The sequence below is a fragment of the Tachysurus fulvidraco genome, chromosome 5 (assembly GCF_022655615.1).
Source record: "Tachysurus fulvidraco isolate hzauxx_2018 chromosome 5, HZAU_PFXX_2.0, whole genome shotgun sequence".
In the NCBI taxonomy this organism is placed as follows: domain Eukaryota; kingdom Metazoa; phylum Chordata; class Actinopteri; order Siluriformes; family Bagridae; genus Tachysurus; species Tachysurus fulvidraco.
Genome location: NC_062522.1, coordinates 3,550,920 through 3,571,717, shown reverse-complemented (window position 1 = coordinate 3,571,717; position 20,798 = coordinate 3,550,920). Strand labels below are relative to the sequence as shown.

Here is a 20,798-nt window from a genome sequence, read left to right as displayed (position 1 = left end):
TCATTCACTCACACACTCACACACTACAGACAATTTTCCAGAGATGCCAATCAACCTACCATGCATGTCTTTGGACCGGGGGAGGAAACCGGAGTACCCGGAGGAAACCTCCGAGGCACGGGGAGAACATGCAAACTCCACACACACAAGGCGGAGACAGGAATCGAACCCCCAACCCTGGAGGTGTGAGGCGAACGTGCTAACCACTGAACGCCCACAACTGCTCCCTGGGCGCTGCAGCAAAAATGGCTGCCCACTGCTCCGGGTGTGTGTTCACGGTGTGTGTGTGTGTGTGTGTGTGTGTGTGTGTGTGTGTGTGTGTGTGTGTGTGTGTGTGTGTGTGTGTGCACTTTGGATGGGTTAAATGCTGAGAACAAATTCTGAATATGGCTCACCTGTACAGTATGCTGTATGTCACGTCATCTTTAATAAGCTCCTTCTATAAGCATTCGATAACAACAAATGCAACAAGAAAACTTCATCACATCAATGATTATAGCATTTATTATCTTGGATTATGTACCAGCTGTTACTATAGTAACGGTAACATATTGTATATAACCATATTACGCAAGTGTATATGTTATGTTACAGACAGAAATACTGCGTTATTAAAAACCTTCTTGACCAATCGGCTTCCAGAATCCAGCTACACGTAGCTTCAATAGGAGCTTCACGTTACCTTCAGGAAAGCAGGTCAGACCAGCACGTGATTATTAACGTGAACATGAACACAAACGCTGCTTTTACGTGTCCTTAGTATCATCCTTAGTAATCTGATCAGGGCCTACTGATGAAAAGAACCAGATAGTGATCTTGGTGTTGTGTAACATCCTTATTATAAACACTCTAAGCTCATCATACTATATATTTAATCATATTGCTCCACTTACATACCTCTTTATAAAGCTATTAGTGGAGCTCCGTTAAACCAAGAAACCAGACGTGAGTCGTACATTACAGAAGAGATTTATTGGGTCAAGCAGCAAAGATGACAAATCTGAGCATCTTCATTATTTGACAAACATATGGCTTGGACTTTTTCCTCGTGTACATTCATGTAAACTGTAGAAGAGTTAAGTTCCTTCGGTACACAGAGGTGTTCTGGTTCGGCTTTTGTTTATATATCAGTGGGTTTGAATGGCACTGAAGTCGTGTTGTTCGCTCAGACTCCTTCACACACAGAACAGTACAAGGACAAAAATACAGCAGCAGCAGCATCATCATCGGCTATGAGTTCCCTTCGATTATCCTACGGTTCACACGTCTGTACACAGCTTGCTATTAAAGCTATGTCACTGGTTATTTATTTAAATCAACACTCCCACTTACCACTAATCCACTTTATAAAGTGGTAATTAATAGATTATAAAAATTATTTAAAAAAGAAAAAAGAAAAAGCACCAAGCATTAAAACACAAAGGCACTGAGTCACATTTTATCTGGAGGAAAAAAAAAACAAAAAAACACAACCCTGATGTGTGGAAGCTCGAATTTGTGACAAGTTTGTTCCCTGAAATAAAAAGGCTTATATCACTGTGCTTAAAATGAAAAGAAAACTATGAGCCACAATAAACATAAAAGGTGTCGTCTCGGCTCCGGACCCTCGAAATGCCGTCTCAGCTCCAGGTCCATGGAGGAGAGATTAATTCTTTGCATGCTGTGAAATAAAAATATATAAATATATAAATATTGTGAAGTTACTGTGTGGACTGTAGAAGTTAATAATAATAATAATAATAATAATAATAATAATAATAATAATAATAATAATAATAATAATAAAAAAATAATTTGATATACAGATAAAATGTATATATACATCAAGGCACAAGATTACTTTTAATATTATTTTATTATATTCATACATTTTGTGCATTAATATTAATAAATAATTATTGAACTAAATAATTTCTTTAAAGTATTTAATACCACATTATAAATTTAATATTTTATGTATTTATTTATGTATTTATTTATTTATTTTATATTTGTTTATTTAATTTACTACAATAATTATTGATTAATAAAGAATTCATTATTCAGTCATATTTAAGCAAGAAATATATAAAAATCATGTGCTTAAAATTTACTCAAAGCACTTTGTCTTATCATATTAAAATTAATATAAAATTTATTCAGTCTTTTGGTGGTAAATATAATATAATATAATATAATATAATATAATATAATATAATATAATATAATATAATAGTTGTTCCTGTTACAGTTTTATATACCATAAATTAGATGCCCTATGGAAAGGTATTAAAATGAAGTATTTTTAAGTTGTTGTTTTTTTTAAGTATTTGTAAGTGTGAGACACGATACACTGAGCTCATGTTCTCTGTTCAATCTACTGCCCGAGGGGTGAGTTTGCAATCCAGACTCCCTGCCAAGGCTTTTTGTGCCTAATGGCAGCCCTCTAGGGATCTCTACAGTCTGAAGCTGGCTTTAGTGGAGCATTTGGAGAACAGCCATAAACATCAGCATATTCAGCAGTAATAAAGAAAAGACCCTGACAGCACTTTACCCCCAGGGGAGGATTAACCTCTTTTCATCGGGATGATGGAAATGAGCCATGCTCAATATTCCTCTGGCAGCATTTACAGACCTGATGTCAGACCTGATGTCAGACCTGATGTCAGACCTGGAGTCAGACCTGGAGTCAGAACCTGGTGTCAAACCCGGTGTCAGAACCCGGTGTCAGAACCTGGTGTCAGAACCTGGAGTCAGGACCTGGAGTCAGGACCTGGAGTCAGAACCCGGTGTCAGACCTGGTGTCAGAACCCGGTGTCAGACCTGGTGTCAGGACCTGGTGTCAGGACCTGGTGTCAGACCTGGTGTCAGACCTGGTGTCAGAACCTGGTGTCAGACCTGGTGTCAGACCTGGTGTCAGACCTGGAGTCAGACCTGGTGTCAGACCTGGTGTCAGACCTGGTGTCAGAACCTGGTGTCAGAACCCGGTGTCAGAACCCGGTGTCAGAACCTGGTGTCAGGACCTGGTGTCAGGACCGGGTGTCAGGACCTGGAGTCAGGACCTGGAGTCAGGACCTGGTGTCTGACCTGGAGTCAGACCTGGTGTCAGACCTGGAGTCAGACCTGGTGTCAGACCTGGAGTCAGACCTGGAGTCAGACCTGGAGTCAGACCTGGTGTTACATCACATTATAAATTCAGACATATTGCCTTCTGACCTGGTTTTAATCTTAAGAGAGACAGAAAGCAGAAGAACCTAATCACTTAAGAGGAGTCGATACTTAACCAGCACCGGGGAGGTTTGTGAGAGGTATTTATTTATTTATTTGTTTGTTTGTTTATGTAAACATAAATTATAAAATTTATGTGTTCAGGTCGTCCTGCGACTCTATGTAAGTGACCTCTAGCTTTCCTCATCGTTAGTCTGAGAGCGTGTTATGAAGTCTCACGTGAAGAACCTGCTCAGATACCGTCAGGTGTGCACGCAGTGACGTGTCTCAGTGCTGTTATATTTATCTTTTAATGTCTTATAATTCATATCACACCACAGTAAACCATTCATTCATTCATTTCCTACCGCTTATCCGAACGTCTCGGGTCACGGGGAGCCTGTGCCTATCTCAGACATCATCGAGGCAGGATACACCCTGGACGTGCCAACCCATCACAGGGCACACACACACTCTCATTCAGTCACACACACACTCTTTCACTCACACACACACACACACTACGGACAATTTTCCAGAGATGCCAATCAACCTACCATACATGTCTTTGGACCGGGGGAGGAAACCGGAGTACCCGGAGGAAACCCCCGAGGCACGGGGAGAACATGCAAACTCCACACACACAAGGCAGAGGCGGGAATCGACCCCCAACCCTGGAGGTGTGAGGCGAACGTGCTAACCACTAAGTCACCAGCCTGTTCGGTCACTTCCTGTTTCATTTAGCTTTTTGGTACAAAACTCACTGCTAATGTTGAGCTGATATCTGAAAGGATCTGAAGCTCACGAACCCAGAAGACTGACCAAGAGCGGACAAGCGGACTGTTTATAAACAGATATTTTTGTTATTTCGAAGTCAACAAGACGTCGTGTGTGTAAATCTGATGTACGTCCAGAAATCCCCCAAATAGTCCACACATTATCCCGTCACGGTAATTTCACACGCGTTAAGATATCGAATAATACACAACTTAACTGCACAATTACTTCAACCGCCCAGAGCTTGTTTATAAAATTTCGAGTTGTACGAGTTCCACATCTCGGCTAAAGTGATCGATGTTGGGAATCTAATCGTGAGTAGACGTCTTATCGAGTTATCGATCTGCTGTGAGTTATCGACGTGCATAGGCTCGAGTGCAGACTCGGCGAACCGAGGCGCCTCGAAAACTACGTGAGGCAGGATGTAAGCTCTGGAACAGCACACAGCAACATTTGTGCTCTCTAATGAGCAACAGAACATGAGGTTCACACACACACACACACACACACACACACACACACACACACACACACACACACACCAGCTTACCAGATACATCCATCTGCCTTATTTCACACTAAACGCCCCTCTCGGATAATAGGCCACCTCAGGCGATTGGTTCTATTTAGTGTTATTTTGCACTGGCAGAGCTGGAGGTTTCCTCAGCAGTACACAACAACACTATAACCGTGTTTCCAATGACCACTCGCACACTGTACAGATTACTCGTATTAAACTCCGCCCTAAAAGCAGCATGCGGTAATAACATCAACGATAAACGAAATCAATGAGCAGCGATCTGCGGGTCCAAGCACCGATGCTGCAGAACTCGTTTTTATAAATATAATACAAATGACAACACAAACGAGCTGCTGACCCGAATTTCACACCTGTCTAACGTACACTTTGGACTGAATAATTATTTCCCACCCATTTCTGTGATCCGTCAATCATGATTCGTTCTCCATCAATCATACATCAGACATCAGACAGATCTTCCAAGACACGGGACGTTAGCCGGACGCGCGAATATGTTCAATGTTACGTCACAGAGCAGCGTGACACATTCGCTGGAATGAGATTACAGAAGGCTATGATTGGTTAACGATGCTGTGATCGACAGGAAGAACAGAGTAAGCCCCTCCCACCGAGAGAGCACAACTTGCTCCTGAACACGAAGGACTGTGGCAACGTCCGAATTCACAGAATTCGATCGTGATATTGATTAATATCGATTAAGTGACTTTTCATCCAGACACTTCATAATCAAACAATTTCCTCTGCTAGCACTCACTTCATAGCACAGCAGCTAGCTAGCTAGCTCACGTTGATTTGTACGATCCAGTTCAAGCTGCTTCCAGTGACATTGGTTTGACTTTTCTTTTTATCTCCCTATGTTCAGCTTTCATCTCTCATATCCGCGCCGTCTCCGCCGATGATGTCACTAACTCTACCGTAGCCGTAACTCTACACTGCGTCAAAATAGAACATGGAAATTTTTAAAAGAATGTCATATATTAAATATCAGCGTTCTTAGGACGACCAATCAGATTCGAGGAATCTGTAAACATCTGTATTAGTTGTTATGGATGTATAAGTCGCACTTGTTCATGTAGCGTCACTTCCTGTACAATCAAGCTGCTGTTTTGGCACAAAATATCCGACACCGCTAACGATGGGCTGATTTTAGATAAGTGTTGATACTTAAACACATCGAGCAGACGTTAAAAAATTAAACCAATGGGGTTTAGATTTTATTTTTTTAATCCAGGAAGCAAACAACGATCCTTTTATCCTGCACTGGTACTATACAGTAACCCGTCAGCTGCTGCTGCTCCTATTGACGACACATCATCCATCCTCAGGTACACGTGATCTGTTATAAGCAGTTATAAACAGCTTTAAAGGAGCCGTATATATAATTGTGTTGACACACGATTTGGTTTTTCCAAAGCAACCTCAGATTAGATTAAAAAAAAAAAACTGCCAAATGCAGTAATAGGAGCCGAAGCCAGAGAAAGTCACATGACCTCTGGTAATGTCTTCAGCATGGAGATAACATTGGACCGTTTGCTTCATGTTTAATCATTAGCTAGGAAGCAGATCTGCAGCGAGAGCAGGGAGTAAGCTTACATGAGTGTGTGTGTGTGTGTGTGTGTGTGTGTGTGTGTGTGTGTGTGTGTGTGTGTGTGTGTGTGTGTGTGTGTGTGAACTCACAGCTGCACTGAGAGCCTGATCCAGGTCTGCGATAATGTCCTGCTCATCCTCCAGACCCACAGACATACGGATCAGAGTGTCTGTGATTCCCAGCTCCATCCTCTGCTCTTCAGACACCGAGGCATGAGTCATAATTGCTCTGTGAATAAACGGCACAGACGTATCATGTTATTACACCACGTTAGTACAGGCCACATAGGATTATCTATCTCTGGATAAACGAGTTAAGAGAGTCTCCAGGCTCCGGAATATTTCACTGGACGAACAAAATCGTTTAGTTATTATAGCTTTAGATAAGCAAGCATATGATAACCAGGACAAAATTAAATACAACACACACACACACACACAAACGCACACACACACACACACACACACACACACACACACACACACACACACACACACACACACACCGAGCCATGCTGTGCTGTGCCGAGCGCAGGCACTCAGAAATCAGTATCGATGTTTAAATATTTAATGAGGCCATTTTTCCGAGTGCACCACTGACCCCAAATACATAATGAATGCTGTTTGTTGATTTAAAAAAAAAACTTGCATAACTTTGTAAAGCTTTGTAGCTCTAAACAATATTAACACTGCGGTGTGTTTCTGCCTCTGGAACTGAAGGCTTAAAGGGCAGATGTTTATTTTAAAAGGACGTTTATTTTAAAGGACGTAGATTTAAGTCACATGAGAATACACAGCCGTTATTTATAGCCTGGTTCGAGGCACACGTGGTTCGAGCTCCACTTAATCCTGTGACACGACATCGTGTTCAACAAAATCATAAACAGAAGCATGTTGTCACTGCATCACCACCTTTACACACACACACACACACACAGACACACTCCACTGCCTGGACTCCGCCATGTCTAAGAGTGGGTGGAGACTGATAAGTCTGACCCCTCCTCCACACACAGAGACACACACACAGACACACACACACAGACACACACAGACACACACACAGACAGACACACACTGCATATGATGAAAACTCTGGAGTATCCCTTTAACTAAAGGAATGACCTGATATACCATGAAGAACATGATCTCCCAAGTGGTTGAAGAGAACATGTGGTACTTACGGATGCTCAGCCAGACTCTCGTAGCCTCCGAGACTTTCAGCAAGAGAAAACAACTGTAAAAAAAAAAAAAAAAAAAAAAAGAACAGGATAGATTTAAAAAGAAATCTAACAAGGGGATTGTTTACCCTTTACCCTGACACAGGAGGATGAAGATTCTGTAGAAAGTATCTAAAGAATCACGCTGGAGACTTTAAGACTGAATAAAAGGTCACATGTTCTACGTTCCTTCCCCCCCCCGACATTGTGGGCCTGTGTCTACTGTAGCCTCGGGTTCCTTAAGGTTCTCGAGCTCCTGTTTCTCTAATCACCTTCAGGCTTTTGAGGAAAGCAGTGGCATGTTCCAGTTTGCCTTTAATGTAGAAGGTGATCATCCCTGGGCATCCTGTGGACTGTCTCTTCACCAGCTCGTACTGCGGGTGAGACGGCAGACCTGTCGGATAAATAGAAGAAGAAGAAAAAACTGTATTTCTCTTAATCTGTCATTTATCATGTGCTTCGTGTTAAATATTTAAGGTCATAGACTCTAAATGCTGATTTTTGCTATTTCTGAATACGTTACTGCCGCCTAGTGGACATGAACAAACATTACACCACAGAAGCGGTTAAGGTGTTGGGCTACCAATCAGAAGGTTGTGAGTTCGAGCCCAGGTCCACCAAGCTGTCACTGTTGGGCCCCTTAGCACGGCCCTTAACCCTCAAATGCTGTAAGTGATGTAGGATTTTTGTCACCTGGGTAAATGACTTTTTCCACCCTGGGATCAGCTTCGAGAAACTTGGCCGCCGCCATCGCGTTACTGAAGTGCTGCTTCATTCTCAGATGCAGAGTCTTCAGTCCACGATTACACAAGTAGCAGTCGAACGGAGATGGAACGGCTCCCAGAGCTAAACGACAGAGCAGGTAAAAATGTCGTTCACCTCAGATAAACTGGTTTACTGAGACTAAGCAGCAGGAGCAGGTTTTATCTCACCGTTCTGCAAAAATTTCAGTTTTTCAAACAGGTCTGTGCGGTTAACAGAAATCAGCCCCATGACGACATCACTGTGCCCTAAAAAATAAACAAAACATGTTAAATAGTCGATTTGCTGAGCTACAGTCACACATGTATTCCTTTATTTTTTACGCTACAATATTCATCGCTCAGGTGATATTTACCGTTCATGTACTTTGTGGCCGAGTACATGCAAATGTCTGCTCCCAAAGCCAGGGGGCGCTGTGGACAGCAAATATTACCACAATACATCAGAGTCAGGACAGTAATGACATTTTATGTTTTAATAACACTAATAAATGTGAAATAAGTCTAGAAGATTTTACCGAATAATAATAAGGTTTAACAAAGTGATGTATGGGACACGATAAACTCGACTTCTGGAGTCGTTTGTGAAGGAGTCGACTCGAAGTCGACTCTTGAGTAACCATTGAATTGACCCATCGCGCTGAATTACGGGGAAGTTTTAAGATTCGATTTGATCTAAGATGAACCAAAGATTTATCTTTCCTCATCTGATTCCTCAAAGATTTCACCGTAGAAGGACGTAGGTTAGGAGGAACAAACTCTACTGTGATCTAAATTAAACACGTATAAATTTATAGCTGTAGTGCTTAGAGACGCTCCAGACGTCTTCGCTCACAGGTCACGTCCGGCGAGACGTCATTAAAGCGTCCGTTATTAACACGTGAATCCTCATACTATATATTTAGCCCTTTATTAAGTCCTGACGAGTCCATGTTTTTATTCCCTATGAATATATAATGAACTACTGATTAATGTTTCAAGTTTATTTTATTGCTACCGCACATTTTACACAACCCGAGTTGACCAAAGTGTTGTACATTCATTCATCTTCTACCGCTTATCCGAACTTCTCGGGTCACGGGGAGCCTGTGCTTATCTCAGGCGTCATCGGGCATCGAGGCAGGATACACCCTGGACGGAGTGCCAACCCATCACAGGGCACACACACACTCTCATTCACTCACACACTACGGACAATTTTCCAGAGATGCCAATCAACCTACCATGCATGTCTTTGGACCGGGGGAGGAAACCGGAGTACCCGGAGGAAACCCCCGAGGCACGGGGAGAACATGCAAACTCCACACACACTAGGCGAAGGCGGTAATCGAACGCCCAACCCTGGAAGTGTGAGGCAAACGTGCTAACCACTAAGCCACCGTGCCCCCCTAGTGTTGTACACCCGGACAAAAATAAAAACAAAAAAAAAAAGAGTGAAACGACAAAGGAAAAGGACGACACACTTCTAAACTGCATTAAATGACAAAAGAATAAAAGACTAGATTTAAAAACAGGGACCAGCTTCACCGACAAGCTTAATGATTAATCATGTACATTTACTAAAAAATGTGAGATGATTAAACGGCCGCTTCGGGATTTGATCTTCCTTCCTACATCCACAAATCAGATCGTCTCAGAAGGGAACGTTCGGATCGATTGACTGTATGATTAAAAGTATCTGACACCTGATAGAATAAACCGTGAGCCTTCATGATACCTGGAAGTATGCTGACATGAAGGTGTTGTCCACAACCACGATGATGTCCTTGTTGTACTCGTGTGCGATTTCTGAGCAGGATTTAATGTCCACGACCTTCATCGTCGGATTCGTCGGCGTTTCGATCCACAGCAGCTACATCGAACAGAACAGATCCTATTAATACATGAGTTAGTAGCAGAAGTCGTCATAAAAACAATAAACGCCACCCTTCTTGTTTTTCTGCTTAGTGATAAATCACGGCACTGAGGATAAAGGACGAGGGAGTTTTGGTTATTCTTCAAACCTTTGTTTTGGGCTTTAGAGCTGCTTTTAACTGGTCCAGCTTGGTGAAGTCGGCGAAGGAGACGTCGTATCCGATCTCTGTGGCGATTTTATTGAAATATCGATTGGTTCCTGAAAGATATGAATATGATTTTTTTTTTACAGCTTTCCTCTACACAGAGCAGCCGTGTTTAATTTCATCGCATCAGCGCGACGCTCACCTCCGTAGACGTCGTTCATGCAGACGATCCCATCTCCACCCTTCAGCATGTGCACGATGGTCGTAGTAGCGGCTAATCCAGAGGCCAGAGCGACACCTGTACGAACACCCCGTTAATAACGGTCTGTGTGAATGGAATGTTGTGTCACCGCAATAGATTTTATTAGTAATTAATGATGCTGGGTGACCGATCATGGGCGAGTGTCATCATATGGACTGATGTCTATTAAAGGTGGGGTCTCTGTTGTTTAAAAGCGAATGTTGACACATAAAATCACCAAAACAAACACGCCCCTAACCCAAACGGGTCCCACCCCTGTATTGATAGCTCCGCCCACACATACATATGTAACCCAGGTAACTAACGGAAAGAAATGTGTCTTTATCATAGCTGAAGGGAAGAACAATACGATTGTAGATAAACAAACAAGCAAAAATGACACACAAGCATAATCATGTAAAGGACAAAGGCATATATTAGTTTTTATCCTCCATGTCAATGTTAAAACCGCTTTCTGTTGATGTCACACATGAGCACTGAACACTCTCTCCACCCATATTGACAAGACACGCCCCTTTCTGCTGATTGGCTGCACGTTCGTTTTGTTTTGATTTAGTTTGTTGTCCCGACTCCATTTTCTGAAGCATTTCTCAAACATCGGAGACCCCACCTTTAATTATTAAATTTTACTTTTTAATTTAATTTTTTTTTAACACCCTACATTTGATTATATCCTCATACTGTACAAGAGCATGAGTGTAAAAGACTATTTATCATGTTTATAATTATCATGTTTAACAAAGTTTAAATTTAAACTCATTATTAAACTCTCACTCATTTTCTACCGCTTATCCGAACTACCTCGGGTCACGGGGTGCCTGTGCCTATCTATATATATATTAATTTTTTATATATGTTTGTTCTTTACAAACAACACATTGTAATATATAATGTATAATATAATATATATTATAATGAACGTTTGTTCACGAACGTGTTGTTTGTAAAGTTCACAGGATTGCACGAGAGCGTATATGAGGGGAAAACATTCAGACAGTGTGTGAAATGTTGCATTACGTTAAGGCCAAAGTGCCCATAGTTACCAAATTACCATCAAATAGGCATCATTTTGACACTTCGTGTTTTTTTTAGGTTGGAGCTGGAATTCTTGTAAGCTGCGATGTCTGTTTGTTTTGGTGCACGCAGAATGCATCGCATTATAAAGCTATTTTTTTTTTTTTACATCTTGGAGTGAAAATCTAGAAGTAATTCGAGGCCACGGGTGATCTGCCTCTGATAAAGTCGCAAACGTCTTCGTCTGCTTCAGCCATCACCAAGATCATCTCAACTTCAGCGGGAAACGCGCAGCATACTCTCGCGAAGCAGCCTCTCCGACGTCTCGCGAGACTTGTCATATAAACTAATTATTATTTATTAAATCTCATGTTTATTACCGTTTGAGTAACGGAGGAACGCCGCCGATTGTAGTGAACTAAAAGTAAAGTTTTTCCCTTAAAAATCTACTTGAGTAAAAATAAAAGTACGCATCTTTAATTATACTCAAAAAGTACAAGTTACCCAAAAAAATGTACTCAAGAAAATGTAGTGTAGTAAATTTAATTCGTTACTAATCACCTCTGATTATAATCGTGTCAGATCTCGCCGTACGATAAGGACGGCGCACTACATTCATTACTTCTTTATTTTAGGCACCGTCACGATCTCTCATTTCATGATAAACGAAAATGATTTAAATAATATTCCATTTTTTAAATAAAGTGATACAAGAAAATAAATCCAATACTTTATTCCTCTGGGTTTTATTTTATTCAACCGGATGTATTATAAAAGGTTATGACGGTGACTTATGTAATGAAACGACGTTTTTATTTGTCATACAATGAAGCACACTTCATGACATACATAAAGATATGTCTAACATAACAGAACAGGAAATGTGTGTTTTCAGTCCGTTCCCTTATAATGTAAAAAAAATACAGTATAAATGTTCAAATAATAATAATAAAAATATATGGAAACGTTAAATACCTAATTAATTCAAATCATTTTAAACATGATGTTAATTGAAAACTCTGGATAAAATGAACCATTCTCATTAACATTTTATTAATAAAGAGTGAGTTAATATAACAGAATGTTTATAACGTTATTGAAAGCCTGATGTCTTTGGTATTTGTGTTTGTTCCACTGTGCAGAGGTCTGAGAAGTGTCCTGTGATCTGAACCTGTGTTTATATTTCGGTGTTTGATAAGTCAGTGTGTTCAGATCAGAGTTCAGTCATCTGTTTGTTCACGCGGTGATGAATTCATTTAATCAAATAACATGGAAGTAATTCTTCTTACATTTTAAGCTGATTGCCGAGATTTAATAGTGTGTGTGTGTGTGTGTGCATGTATGTGTGTGTAAGTATGACAGTGTATGTGTGTGTGTGTGTGTGTGTGTGTGTGTGTGTGTGTGTGTGTGTGTGTGTGTGTGACAGTGTGTGTGTGTGACAGTGTGTGTGCATGTGTGTGTGCGTGTGTGAGAGAGTGTGTGTGTGTGCGTGTGTCTGTCTGTCTATCTGTGTGTGTGAATGTGTGTGTGTGTGTGTGTGCAAGTGTGTGTGTGTGTGCGTGTCTGTGTGTGCACACGTGTGTGTGTGTCTGTGTGTGCACACGTGTGTGTGTGTCTGTGAGTGCACACGTGTGTGTGTGTGTATGTTAATCGTGCAGAATAGATTTATGTAGAACTTTAAGTTCCTGCAGTACACAGCACACTTACAGTACTGAGCTCCGTCCAAAGCAGCGACGGCTTTTTCCAGACAGTTCCGTGTGGGATTCCCACTGCGGCTGTACTCATAACCCTGCAATAACAACAGCACATAAGCATGGAGTGAGTATGGAGTCAACGTGGGGTCAACATGGAGTCAGACAAAGTGGAGTCAACATGGACTCAACATGGAGTCAGACAAAGTGGAGTCAACATGGACTCAACATGGAGTCAGACAAAGTGGAGTCAACATGGAGTCAGTCAGCATGGAGTCAACATGGAGTCAGTCAGCATGGAGTCAACATGGAGTCAGTCAGCATGGAGTCAGACAAAGTGGAGTCAGCATGGAGTCAGACAAAGTGGAGTCAGCATGGAGTCAGACAAAGTGGAGTCAGCATGGAGTCAACATGGAGTCAGACAAAGTGGAGTCAGCATGGAGTCAGACAAAGTGGAGTCAACATGGAGTCAGTCAGCATGGAGTCAGCATGGAGTCAACATGGAGTCAGTCAGCATGGAGTCAACATGGAGTCAACATGGAGTCAGTCAGCATGGAGTCAACATGGAGTCAGTCAGCATGGAGTCAACATGGAGTCAGTCAGCATGGAGTCAAGCAGCAACACAAACCCACCAAATTTCCAGTGTTGAAAAAGGAGAACATTTTTTTACTAATTTTTTAGATTAATTACGAGTTTGATGAATAACAAGTTTTTATAATGTTTTTTGTTAAACCAACAATATAAAATATTTTATCATAATATTTTTGTTAAACACACATTTTATTACCAATTTGTTATTTTTTTTCTTTTTTCTACACACATTAACAAATGTATAATGTATTAATTCACATTTATTAATGTATTATTTAATCTACTTTTCTATTTTGTATGAAAAAAGTTACATATTTAACTGAACATAAAATATTTTAAATAGTTAAATAATAAATAAATAAATAAATAAATAAATAAATAAATAAATAAATAAATAAATAAATTGATTTATTAATATTTTTCAGAGCAATAAGTTCAAATATTTTGCTAAACACATACAAAATGGGTAATTACTCCTCCTGAGTCCTGATTGGTCAATTAGTCGTCATCGTCATCATCATATTATTATTATATTATTATTATATTTAACACACAAGCTTCACACAATTTTCAAAAATCCACCGTTACAATAAAAACGATAAAGTATCAGAAGGAGCACGTTAGCAGCTCAGAACATCAATCAACACTTTCGGAAAAATGTTCAAAAGTTTGTATCCCCCTTTCTGTAAGACGTTTGTGTACATAACTTCTTGCCAAATATTTATAACTGCCTCCAACCTCTTTCATATCCTCTGAGCAGCTGCTGAATCCTGTTAAAACTTTTTATAAATATTTGCCCCCATCACCACCCCTTCCGTGTGTGCTGATGTGTGTGTGTGTGTGTGCTTGCTGAAATGTCCTGTGAACCCCAGAGCTCTCGGTCTAACAGCCCATTGTGTGACACAGACATTGTGCAAAAAAACAATCAGTCCTGAAAAAGGCCAAAAACAAAAACACACGAGAAACAAACGGCGACGTTTCAATGCAGCTTTGAGTGAATTTTGAATTCAATATAAATTATTTTATAACCAAAATGACTCATAGCATAAGGGGGAAAAACTACATGGATAAAAAATGAAACATCGCTCAAATTAGCTGTGAAAAGAATTTTACACAAGCAACAAGGACAGAAATTCTACTCGCTGCCAGATTCTTCTACACAACAGCTCTTGTATGCCGATGCACACTGAAGTGAACTGTCGACAAGCCGAATAAAAAACGTCTGTAAAAAAGTGTGTGTGTGTGTGTGTGTGTGTGTTTAAACCATGTTTCAGAATATATTATGCTTTTTCTCACCATTACAACATATAAGTTTGTGCTGCAAAAATTTTCATTTGTGCTGCTTTGGTTATTTAGATATTAAAAAAATAATTATAGGTAAATCTAGGTCACACACACACACACACATTTAACCAAAATAGTCTCGTGCGTTTGTGCTGGATTGTGCTGTTAAAAGTTTTGTTTGTGCTGTTTCGGTTTATATAATATTAAACATTTTATTAGCTGGTCATTCTAAGGTCACTCAACCCCCCATATTGAACATTATAGGTGGGTTATAAATGCTGGTATTACAATTCTAATAGAGTAAAATAGGTCATTCGGCTGCTCACAAATTTATGATTCACGATCAGTGATTATTTTATTTCAGGTTTGTCATTTGTTCAATCTCTCACCAACATATTTCATGTTAGTAAAGATGTTTAAATAGAACGACGACTCAACTGTGTCAAGACTATGAAACAATTCAATAATCAATTATCTTTCCTTCCCTTTACAAGGATGATCTGCTACACTTCACTGCCCCCACTAGGCACAAGTGACACTTCTGTTCAACACGCTCTTGTGAAAATCGGTGTAGCGTTCGTTGAGAAAAGATAGATACAAATCAAACTATTATTATTATTATTATTCTCACTTTAACAAGTGAAAATAAACAAGTGAGATGGGAAAATCTTTGTTTTTCGTTTGGTTGCATAATTCTGCACACTAACAGTTGCCTAATAACGATGTACATACTGTATAGATATTCTCTTAAGAAAGACAAAACTTTGAGGTTTGAGGGTTTGTTAACATTTTGGATTGACCAAGAGCTCCGTAGTTATACAATAACAAAAGTCCTCAAAAATACCTGATTGCCTGATAACTTGCCTGATAATTGTGCACACCGTGTACTACTGTTGTTCACATAAGAACATAGAGTACCGAGTAAAAACACTTACCTTGGAGTTTGTTACATGCCACACAGCGCTGTGTCCGTTAATAGCTGAAAGCGCAGATGACAGTATAGAGAAGGGTTCAGTGAGTGCGACTATTTCATGTGATTTGGTTTGCCGTATAGATCTTAACTTGACTTGACTGAGTGACCTTAAAATGACCAGCTTATATATATTTATATATTTTATCTCTGTTGTACTTCCTTACATGCTCCTTCGTTCATATATATATCCACTCCCACACCCAGTTACACACACACACACACGTTTTGTTTTGTTGGTCTTTGCATTTGTATTTTGCATCTAATTTCTCTTCTGTAAATATTGTAATTGTTTGTTTGCATAATACATAAATAAATAAATAAATAAATAAATAAATAAATAAATAAATAAATAAATAAATACCAGCTAATAAAATGTTTATTATATAAACAGAAACAGCACAAACAAAACTTTTACCAGCACAAACCAGCACAAACGAAGGAGACTATTTTGTGTGATGACGTCATCGGCTATAATAAAATGTTTAATATTATACAAACCGAAATGGCACAAACGAAACTTTAGCAGCACAAACGAAACACAAACGACCATTTTTGTTGGATTTGGGGGGGGTGGGGGGGTTGGTTTGAGTGACCTTAGAATGACCGCCTAATAAAATGTTTACTATTATAAAAACCGAAACAGCACAAACGAAACTTTTACCAGCACAATCCAGCACAAACGCAGCACAAACGAACGAAACTATTTTTGTTGAATTTGTCGCATGGGGGGGGGGGGGGGCGCTGATGAGGTCATCGGCCAATAATTCAGTGTTTAATATTCTAAAAACAAAAACAGCACAAACTAAAATTTTTGCAGCCCAAACGGAGCACAAACGAACAAGACTATTTTGCTGACGTTTTGCATCGGGTGTGTGTGTGTTGGGGGGGGGGGACGACTTCACGCTGGTATTTTTCAATACTTTAATAGTTTTAATAGTTTAAGAGTAAAATCGTGACTTAACTACGTAACTATGACAATGTTTTGTAAATGTAACTTTATGTCTCGTATCTATGTCGCAATACTTCATGACTGTGACGTCACATCTAATTAAAAGCCACAGCGAATCCCAGCAGTGTGTAAACACACTAAAGCCCAAGCTGAAGAGCCTGGAAAATGTCCTGAGGCTCGACACGTATCGTACTCCCGGTGTGGCTTAGGTGTAGAAATCAGCCTAGAGTTATCAAACCAGCTTCTGTAGCTGTGACGTGTCAGTACTTACAAGTTTACAGGCTGTTTAGTCCTTATATCTCTTACAATAAATGTTCTCTTAATAGCTCTTATGGACCCTTTAATGACTAATAATTTTAAAGGGATTTCAGTTTGTATTCTTTATCGTCTGCACACACATTAACTCGTGGTTTATATAGTGGTCATGTGGCATTGACTTTATATCCTCAAGGTGTTTGAGATTCCACGTGCAGTTACCTCATGTAACCCTGTGTTTACTGCTCATTCACCAATAACCTGGAGATCCTCCTCCTCTCCATAACCAATCACAGATAAGACTGAATCTTTATCAGATTCATGGAAATTACACAAACGTGTAACGTAGAGTTCTTCTTCCATTAACTTAAGTAAGTACCTGAGACTTGGCAAATCTTCCACGTGTCCTTCAGAGGGGTGATAAAGTGCTAAAATCCCTCTTTGAAACATTCTGAATCTTCTAAAGACTTGGGAAATATTGTTTTTATACAGCATTAGTGTATCACGGGGGATGTGTTCAGTTAACAGCAGAATTAAAATTTGCTTTGAGGTGTTATTATCACCTGCTTAACATTTATTACGGTGCAATTATAACCTATAAAACATATTTAATACCAACCACATTGATGTGTGATTACCCCTCACATTACAGAGTGATTATCACCTACTTAACATGGTTATTACCCCTCACATTACAGAGTGATTATCACCTACTTAACATGGTTATTACCCCTCACATTATGGAGTGATTATCACCTACTTAACATGGTTATTACCCCTCACATTATGGAGTGATTATCACCTACTTAACATGGTTATTACCCCGCATATTACAGAGCGATTATCGCCTACTTAACATGGTTATTACCCCTCACATTACAGAGTGATTATCACCTACTTAACATGGTTATTACCCCTCACATTACAGAGTGATTATCACCTACTTAACATGGTTATTACCCCTCACATGCTCTTCTCTTTGGCTCTTTGGCTCTTTACCAATCATGGTAAAGCTCACTGCTTTGGATACTGCTTTGGTTGACATCAGAGAGAAACTCACTGCTTTGGAAAGAAAAATGGAGACCAGAATGGACTAAGAGAGTGTTCGTGTAAATTGGAATGCGTCTACTCGCCCCAAGACCGAACAATCCCAATCTTATCTGCTTTCGGCTCCCCTCAACCAGCACTGGCCTTGGCCAAGGCCGCTGTTGGAACAACAACTCCCCCGGCAGAGCACTGCAGCGGGACTCTCTTGCGTTCCTTCCCCCACTTCCACAGACACCTGCTGATTGTTGACTCTCTCTAGGACCTAATCAAGGCAAGGTTGTCTCCATGGCAATTTGCTGTGTATCGCTATGACAATCTTGCGGACTGAGGCACCAAGATTGGATGCTGGGAGTGACGACTGTATGTTGGACAGGTTGATGGCTAATTTCACGGTACTTGTGACCAGTGACAATAAAGGCTACTACTACATTACAGAGTGATTATCACCTACTTAACATTGGTTATTACCTCTCACATTACAGAGTCATTATAACCTACTTAACATGGTTATTACCCCTCACATTACAGAGTGATTATCACCTACTTAACATGGTTATTACCCCTCACATTATGGAGTGATTATCACCTACTTAACATGGTTATTACCCCTCACATTATAGAGTGATTATCACCTACGTACTAGATTTAATACATGGCACATTGAGATGTAATTATCACCTACTTAACATGGTTAGTACCCCTCACATTACAGAGTGATTATCACCTACGTAACATGGTTATTACCCCTCACATTATGGAGTGATTATCACCTACTTAACATGGTTATTACCCCTCACATTATGGAGTGATTATCACCTACTTAACATGGTTAGTACCCCTCACATTACAGAGTGATTATCACCTACTTAACATGGTTATTACCCCTCACATTATGGAGTGATTATCACCTACTTAACATGGTTAGTACCCCTCACATTACAGAGTGATTATCACCTACTTAACATGGTTATTACCCCTCACATTATGGAGTGATTATCACCTACTTAACATGGTTAGTACCCCTCACATTACAGAGTGATTATCACCTACTTAACATGGTTATTACCCCTCCCATTATGGAGTGATTATCACCTACTTAACATGGTTATTACCCCTCCCATTATGGAGTGATTATCACCTACGTACTAGATTTAATACATGGCACATTGAGATGTAATTATCACCTACTTAACATGGTTATTACCCCTCACATTATGGAGTGATTATCCCCTACGTACTAGATTTAATACATGACACATTGAGGTGTGATTATCACCTACTTAACCTGTTTAAACCCCATCGCACTGATGTGTGATTATCACCTACTTAACATTTTTATAACCTGACACCTTAGGGAGTGTATCACCTAATACACATACAAAAACAGATATACAGTCAGAGACACACACACAGACAGAGACACACAGAAACACACACACACATGGAGACACACACACACACTCAAACACAGACAGAAAAAAAGACAGACAGACACAGAGACACACAGACAGACACACAAACAGACAGACACACACACACACACAGAGGGGGGGGGACACAGACAGACAAACCGACAGAGAGACACACACACACAGACAGACAGACACACACATAGACAGACAGACACACAAACACATACACACACACACAGAGGGACACACACACACACACACACAGAGGGACACACACACACACACAGAGGGACACACACACACACACACACACACACACACACAGAGGGACACACACACACACACACACACACACACACACACACACACACACACACAGACACACACACACACACACACACACACACACACACACACACAGAGGGACACACACACACACACACACACACACAGAGGGACACACACACACATACACACACACACACAGACAGACACACAAACACACACACACACACACACACACACAGAGGGACACACACAGACAGACAGACCGACAAACAGACACAGAGACACACACAGACACACACACACGGACTCACGGCGTGTTTTCCCGGACTGAACTGTTTGAACGTTGTAGACAGTGATATTGGAGGCACCACCGCCATACTGCTCCACTGCTCCGGTTCCTGACCCACGTGAATCGCGTCCGTGGCGAAAGACCGGAACTCCGGGCAAAATCCAGCAAAACAATCGCTGCTGTCTGAAGCCATCTGTAACTGTGTGTGTGCTTCAACCGGCCTGAAGAGATGAAGGAGTTCCTGAGACTTCCTGAGATCCTCTGATGTTCCAACGCGGTGTGCGGCTTCTTTGTATCACGGACGTGTAGATCCTCCGAAACTAACCAATCACAGCGTCCGAAACGAGTGACGATGATTTGTCCATCCGCAAGGGCGGACCCATGACCACGTGACCTGTGATCTGTTATTTACTTTGTTTAAGTAAAAAAAACTCAATCAAGACACGTTTCTAATTAATAATATTCTAATAAATAAATTAGAAAGTAATCATGAACAGGAACACACAGAGACACACACACACACACACACACACAGAGACACACACAGAGACACACGTCACAGAGAGAGAGAGAGAGAGAGAGAGAGAGAGAGAGAGAGAGAGAGAGACACTGCTACAGTATAATGTGAGGGAGATACTGTAGATTCATTAAATATACAGTTGTTGAAAATT

At 40.4% G+C, this 20,798-nt stretch overlaps 1 protein-coding gene across 1 annotated transcript; it reads right to left on the bottom strand.

Annotated features, from left to right (window-relative positions):
- Positions 1 to 957: 957 nt before the first annotated feature.
- On the bottom strand, positions 958 to 20,440 carry cth (cystathionase (cystathionine gamma-lyase)). The gene is made up of 12 exons (XM_027157381.2): positions 20,150 to 20,440; positions 13,056 to 13,137; positions 10,275 to 10,370; positions 10,076 to 10,185; positions 9,790 to 9,924; positions 8,429 to 8,486; positions 8,244 to 8,321; positions 8,005 to 8,157; positions 7,584 to 7,705; positions 7,276 to 7,328; positions 6,182 to 6,320; positions 958 to 1,660 (listed from the first exon to the last, which is right to left on the bottom strand). The coding sequence occupies exons 1-12, from the start codon at positions 20,318 to 20,320 to the stop codon at positions 1,646 to 1,648; spliced, it is 1,212 nt and encodes a 403-aa protein (XP_027013182.1). The 5' UTR covers positions 20,321 to 20,440; the 3' UTR covers positions 958 to 1,645.
- Between the last annotated feature and the right edge of the window lie 358 nt (positions 20,441 to 20,798).